Below are 7885 nucleotides of genomic sequence, written 5' to 3' on the forward strand. Positions count from 1 at the left end.
ATCTAATCACTCGAGCTTCATCCTCGAAACCAAGAGGGCGTTTGTGCCAGATGTAATGAAATTCCTCCCAGGCGTTCCTGATATACGGCGTTCCCAAGAATGGGCCAGGCGTGAGGTCACTGTGACCTTTGACCACCAAAATCTAATCAGTTCATTCCTGAGTCCAAGTGAATGTTTGTGCCGCATTTGAAGATTTTCCCTCAAGGCTTCTCCGAGATAGCCCGTTCACGAAGATAGACTGGCGGCTATTTCTGTTTGAAAGGCAGAATAAATAAAATTTTAGATAACCACTAATTATTATTATATCAATGATATTTTTATTGAAAATGAAGAACAACAATAATAATACTTATACAAATAAGACCAAAGGATTATAATACATGCCTTTAGGTGCTTGGCTCCTAAGGGCGCATAGCAGGCATATAATCATTGTTCAAAGAGCATAGGATTATAAAATATGAAATGAAAAAGAAAATCAATTATAAACCTCTGACAGAGCGTCAACGCACAGCAAGTACACTTTTTATTTGAACTGAACTGATTGCTGAAAGAGTGACCTTCGCATTGTCAGATGATTTTACAAACTGTAACACCCTCTGAGCAGATATACAGACTCTGATCCTTGTTTCCACAAAGAAAAAATTCAGCCTTCCTCTATTTAGCTCACACTGACGTAGATCAATCTGGACACACTGATAAAAATGTTTTAAGTTTCATACACAGTTGCTTACATAAAAAGTCCGCTGTCCACTGAGAGGCCAAAACAATACAAAAATACTTCTATCTCATACACTGGGCAGGCGCCAGCGACTTGAGCCAGAAGCTGTACGTCATTTCTACCAAACAGATTTCCTCATCACAATCAAACCAAAACAGCCATTTTCAACCATTTGAGTTTTGGACAACATCTTAAACAAAAACATATTTTTTGGGATGGTCAACGACCCCAGGCTCCAAAACGAAGATTAAATGTATTTACATTAGAACATGAACACGGCCTCAGCCGGTGTCTGGTCCTGCCTGGAAAAGGTCTCCAGAAAAGCCCTTGTTGATCCCTGCATTACAGGGCCAGCTCAAGTCAGATTTTACTGTGAAGTCACCAATGGTTAAAATAGAGGAGATCCAAACAGCAACAAGGGCTATCAAATCAGATTGTTGCAGCATGGCGTAACGGCGCTCCCTGTGATTGTCTGTGTGTGTGAGAGCGTGTGTGTGTGTGATCCCCACACACCATCCATCCCCTCCCAGATTGACCACATTTCTGTGCAGTGAGCAGAGGTTTACATAAACAGTTTCAGTTCTCTGTCTAGGAATGATATCTGCTCAGCTCGGAATTAAATGAACTGCCCACAGCCGTCTTAACTCTAAATTAAGGACGGGAAATGTTGTTGTTTAATGCAACAATTTTTTTGGCTGAAATTTAAAATGCAGCTCCAGCTGTTAGGAGCCTTTTTATTTAGGACATTGTGCATTAAGTGTCCAAAATCTCACGCTGGTCTCTCACAGTCCCAACACAATATGACTTCATTGACTCCAAAAGCACAATGAAAGTGAAATTAGGTGTCCCTTAGCATTGCAACTCTCAAAAACACTCACTTGTGTTTCTTGTCTGTTCACCTTAAACTCAGCTTACTTGTCGGGCCAACATACTCACTGGGTATTGATGTTTTTGTGATGTTGTACCCCTGTAGCCTATATTAGTATATTAGTTGGCTATTCAAAGCCGAGATCAGTGTGATTAATAATCAATGTCTCTCCTTTCAAGATGCCGAATTTCAGGAATCTTCTGAGCCTTTCCAATTATCATCAAACGAAAATAGTGTGTGTAGATAGAACTGAAGTGTCTGTCGAAAGCAGACAAAAATGAACGCACAAGCAAACGATACAGGAATGTATTTGCTTGTCAGCTGGTCAAACTGTGAATTCTACATCCTCTGCTCGCACTGCATATGCACACAAGATGAAAAAAATGCTTTGGCAAGTTAGAAGGAGTTGAAAGGGACACTTGGAGAGATAAAGAGCAGAGGAGGAAACACATAGGAAAGACACTCAAAAAGTTAATTTCCTTTCACAGTACATATTGCCTTCCTGGCCGATACTCGACAACGGAACACACAGCTGTTAGAGCCTCAGTTCATGACCCCCATTGTCTGCTGGCTCTGTAAACATGGACTACCCAAACATACAATGGCAATCTGCAATCAGTGGTACGACTGCACTGTGAAAGCCACAAATCCATTAAACATGCAGCGCAGGCTTTTCTAATACAGTATGTAATGCTTCTTTTTTTTAAACAGTGACACTGTTTTAAAGCTGTAACACTTATAGAGAGACACAATTAAAAACAATACACAGGCTCCACTGTATGTAGGACTGGTATAGGCTCTCTTGAATGGATTGAATGTAATTAAGAAGCTGGAACATATACACGTATGTTTTGGAAATGTACAAAAACGAAACAAGGTAGAGAGACGTGAAAATGTGTTCACCTTGCTCGGATATGACTTTGAGATCTCACTTCTTCATTGTATTATGTAAAGTTTAAGTGGACAGTACAAGACACAAACTACAACTTTAAACTGATTGGAACAATCTAAAGACTGTATTCAGACTCTGGATTTCTCAGGACACCTCTGCACTGAACTTTTGGTATTAGGAGGTACTGACATTACTCTTTCTGAAGACCTGAATCAGCAATGGAATCGTCACTCTGCTTCGTGACATTATTCGCCTTCAACCTTGTTCATTGTTGTCATGTTTCGGGACGCAACTCTTGCTAATTCCATTGCAAAACACATCATGCAATTTGGTCCATTCAAAGAAATGGATGTGTGGTGCGCCATGGGGCCCCTCAGGACACAGGGGCTAGTGCTAACAGGCAGCCCATTCTTGAGCCTGTCGCTCTAGTACACACTGTGCTCACGCATGGCCACCACCCACCCACACACACACACCCACACACACACACACACACACACACACACACACACACACACACACACACACACACACACACACACACACACACACACACACACACACACACACACACACACACACACACACACACACACACACACACACACACACACACACACACACACACACACACACACACACAGACAGACAGACAGACAGACAGAGAGATACATGGAAAACATACATTACCCGGAAGTGGCTAGGTCAAGAGCTCAGACATGAGATCCTGTCGACAGCAAAGGGTGTCTACGGTACATACTGATGTACATGTACACACTTTCCACTGAGCCTGAGTCAACAAATGGGCAAAGAACAAATTCACACAAACATACAAATGGAGGGAGGGCAGCTCTGCTCTCTTAAATCAGTAGAGTTGAAACAACATATCTATTCAACTCTTCTTCGTGAATAAGAAAGACGGCTGTGGGCAGTTCATTCAGATTATCACAGAGGGAAGGTCTTCTGCTTTGATGCAGTCTGACAGAGCCATTTTAAGAAGCATATGTACAGTGAAAAACATGTATAACAACACACACACACACACACATGCACACACATGCACACACATGCACTACCACTTTCCAACAGATCTGTGCTTACAAGCCTCAGAGGAACAAGAAGGGGGCAAGGCTCCCAGTTGCACAACTTGTTTTTCGCGAGTTATACCAGGAGACAGCTCAGCGGTTACTTCAGAAAAACTGTCTGCTGAGAAGTATGACAAACAGCTCAATCAAGACCTCACTAACGACAGCCTGTAAAAGCCTCCTTATAACATTCTTAAGAACATCACAGCCGAAGCGTTGGTTTATGTATCAATGCCGCTTCCCCCTTTCCCACGACTGAGGTGGAGATGTCAGATGTCAGGCAGCGTGTGGATTCAGAGTGAAGCATTCTAAGTATTTTGGTTGTTCCCCCCCCCCCCCCCCCCCCCCCCCCGCTCCCGGCATAAACATCTCAACAGTGCCAAATATGGTCACTTCCCAGAGAATTGAGTAAACCAGGAACCAGAAACAGCCAAGGACATGTACTGCACTCCCTGAAGGAAGGAAGGAAAGAAGGAAGGAAAGAAAAGAAAGAAGAGGAAGGAGGGGTACATACACCGTTTTCTCACAAAACCCCCTTTCAGGGGCCTCTGTTCGGTCTGCATACATAAACTGTGTAAAGTAGCCATAACATGTTCTTTGAACCTGGCCTGCGGGAGCAACTTTAAAGTAATGAAACTCAAACTCAAACTCCTTGAAGACCCACAATGTCACTAAATGAGGCAAAAAAGTGCAAACACTATTTCATTAAAAGTGTGATTAGGGTTACTTGTTCTCTACATTTTTTTAGCTGCTCTACCTGCTTCACTTTCTCTGGACTAAGTTCATAGACCGAAACACTGTGTGGACTGCAACCACATCACCTACAACACTGAACACAAACCCTCAAAAAGGGTTAATGTGAGTCGACGATTAAAAACAGATAAACGAGTAAAATGTACATTAATTCATTTCTTAAACACTTGTATTCCAGCCAGTCTGAATGAACAATGTGGATATGTTTAACACTGAGACACATTCATTCACACTGAGACCACACTACACAAGTAAATAACCATGTGGCCCTGAGTATTACAACAAATCATACCATCCAGTTCCTGCTCTCATTCTATTCTACCGTCACTTGCCATGCTGTCAATATTAAATGGCAATACTAATAATGACAAACATAATATTAAGGTAAAGCTCTATCTTAAACTGAATTATATCACTGCATAGTTCATCTGCAAAGCACCCCTAAAGCAAGAAACTGGATCCATCCGATACTTCTTACTCACTGTTGGTGAAATTCATTCTGGAAAGGGAAAAAAGTGCTTTAACTGTGATCTTAGTTTGCTCCACTTTATTTATGCCTACATGCAACACCAGTCTATAATTATAATCATAACAATCATAATTTAAAAAAAACGCAGAGATCGAAAACAAAATCCATTGTTGGATATCATCGCTCCAATATTCTCAATATGAGGTCGTTGGGCAGTTTAGGGGGGGGTCCTCTCTCTGTCTCTCTCATCGCGGTACTGTTTGGACAACACGCTGTTCTACTCTCCTCCTCATTCGTTGATTTAAAAAAAGAACCGGGGAAGAGAACAGACGTGGCGCAGTGGGAGAGAGGTTGACCACACTGGAGTCCGGTCTGCAGCTAAAGACCCATGTAGGCTAATCCAGCGCCTATAACGAGACCTCTTAGCGTCGGCGGCTAATTTGTTTACGTTCAGGCTGCAGCAGCAGGAGCTGTGTGTGTGTGTGTGTGTGTGTGTGTGTGTGGTTGTTGTTGGTGGTGAGTGCCTGTCGCCATCGGAGGCCTAGCGGCGCTCACAGGGTCGATCCTGCTCCTCCCAGTTTAGCCTCGCTGCAGGAGACCCCCCCTCGTCCGGGCACAGACACTAATCTGGCCCTGGGACCGGCGCATCCGACGCAGGCCGCTCAAACATGCACCTTTAAGAGACGGCACCGGGGCGGGGGGGCGGGGTTAGTGCTCCGCTGAGGAATATCAATTATTAGCGCGCAGCGAACTGAAAATACAAGACCCCCCTTATAATTAGAGCCTGTGCGGAGCTGCGCGCATGCGCCAACACGAAGGTCCAGGAACATGAAAACAATACAATAAAATGAGGGGGGAAATACAATAACCATTCGAGCTCCGATATCCTCATAACATTCAACCGCTAGTTACAAAAAAAGATATACTTTGGAGTGATTATACTGTTCATATTTCTATTACCAGTGTCTATATTGATCTTTTATGTATATGTATGCGTGTCTTTATCACACTCTATGGTAGGCTATCCTCTTTTTTTACACTTGGGTGTTTTAAACATTAAATTGTTCTATGTATATGTATATGTATATATATATATATATATATATATATATATATATATATATATATATATATATATATATATATATATATATGTGTGTGTGTGTGTGTGTGTGTGTGTGCCAGGTGTCACACACACCTGGAAATAAAAAGAACTAGATGTAATTTGCCCATGACAGACACACGACACTGCATGTGAATAAATAATTAAATAAAAATAGTAATACTTACTTTCTCCGTTTATTAGTCCACACTGGCACACGATGCAGGTGCAGATGATAAAAAACACGATTTGTGCTCGCAGCTTTAACGTCCACCGCCTCATTTTGACTGGAGAAGTTGTGTCGTCCTCTTGAAGCTTCGGGGTTTATAAAAAAAACTCCAATCTTGTGGTGGGAAATGTTATTTCTGGAATATCAAAAGTTAAAAAAAAATTAAATAAAAAAACTGGAGGTCCAATGAGGACAACCGAATCAAGGTTGCCCCCCGTGATCAGGGGTGGGGGGGGGGGGGCAATAAATGTATGAGTTTCTTCCCAGCCAAGTCCAGCCAGTGTGTGTGTGTGTGTGTGTGTGTGTGTGTGTGTGTGTGTGTGTGTGTGTGTGTGTGTGTGTGAGCCCTGGAAAAAGAAAACGCAGACCACTAAATAACGTGATCTTGGCTCCTGGTGACACTTGTGTGGGTAAAAATCTTCATTTTCCACACGTGGAGGCGCCAGTCCACGTTCATCTGCTCACCGTCGGTGCAACGCGAACGACAGAAATAAAAGTATTATTGTTGTTGTTATTGTTATTATTATAGTTAGGGCTCGTCTGGAGGTCCCTACAGGAGCGCCACTGGCCCCGGGCTCATCTCCCTGCGCTGCTCCGCTGAGGGGAGAGACACTTCGACAACAAACTGCAGTTTGTACTTGAGTATTACAGAAAGAAAACAGAGGCTCCTCTTCGGTTCCTCCCGCAGCCTGGGGCTGGACGTCGTGGAGGTGTCGTCCAGTGGAGTGGACGGGTCTGCGCAGGTCTTTATATCCCCCTGCTCGCGCGTCTCTTCTTCTTCTTCTTCTTCTTCTTCTTCTTCTTCTTCTTCTTCTTCTTCTTCTTCTTCTTCTTCTTCTTCTTCTCTTTTTAAGACAGATGGGAGCTCATCCCAGGAAACTCCTCCGAGCTGCTACGTGCAGGAAGAAAAAAAGAAAACAGCGTGCCAGCGACCCAGCCTCCCTCTCCCCCCCACTACCACGACCCTCCTCTGAACTCGGTCACCCCCGCTGACCACCACGCCGCGGACGAATGGACACCCATAAAAAAAAAAGAAGAAGAAGAAAACAGGAAAACTTGAGGAGTGAAACGTGACTTCTTCCCTCCGTTCACCGAGGGGGGGAAGGGACGAACATAAGGGGGGGGGGGGGCTCCGTGAGACCTGCACGCCGCCGGAGAAGTGAGGGAAGTGTCCTCCTCCTCCACCACCACGCCGCTCCGTCGTCTGTTTCTCTCAGATTAACGTCAGTCCGACGGGGGGGGGGGGGGGAGCTAACGCTAACGCTAGCAGGCTAATCCAAAACAAACGAGGTCTCAGCGTCGAGCGACGGAGTGGGAATTCAAAAGGGAGAAGACGAGAAAAACAAGGCGCGCGCGCGCACACAGAGTCTCCCACCGCGACGACAGCGAGGAGGAGAACCGACACGAAATGGGCTCAAATAAAAAAGAGGGGTCAAGTGTTTAAAAAAAACCAAAACCCCAGGAACTTGTATTCCCGTTCCGTGTTGCGGCGGCTCTCCCTCACGTTCCCCCTCGCTCCGTCTCTGGCTCCGCGAGTCGCTCCGCCAGTAAACAAGTGCTGCCGGTCGCCTCAGCTGGGCCACGCGCGGCGCGAGGGGGAACCCGGAGCGGAGTCCGGACCTGGACCGGAGTCCGGACCCGGAGCGTCCCAGGCGGCGCCGCCTCTCCGTCAGGGGGGAGGGGGAGGAGGGAGGTGAATATTCAACAACAACAGCTTTATTACAAAATCGATTTAGAATAGATATGTCATTTAGAATATATACATCTAT

At 44.7% G+C, this 7885-nt stretch overlaps 1 protein-coding gene across 1 annotated transcript in view; it reads right to left on the minus strand.

Moving 5' to 3' along the window:
- The window catches only part of insrb (insulin receptor b), a 95050-nt gene extending 87746 nt beyond the window's left edge, over positions 1 to 7304 (minus strand). The window contains exon 1 of the mRNA XM_035647756.2: positions 6076 to 7304. Within this exon, the coding sequence (XP_035503649.2) occupies positions 6076 to 6169 (94 nt within the window). The 5' untranslated portion in view covers positions 6170 to 7304. The remainder of the gene's footprint in view (positions 1 to 6075) is intronic.
- Positions 7305 to 7885: the final 581 nt, after the last annotated feature.

This window comes from Scophthalmus maximus, chromosome 13, assembly GCF_022379125.1.
Source record: "Scophthalmus maximus strain ysfricsl-2021 chromosome 13, ASM2237912v1, whole genome shotgun sequence".
NCBI classification, from domain to species: Eukaryota; Metazoa; Chordata; class Actinopteri; order Pleuronectiformes; family Scophthalmidae; genus Scophthalmus; species Scophthalmus maximus.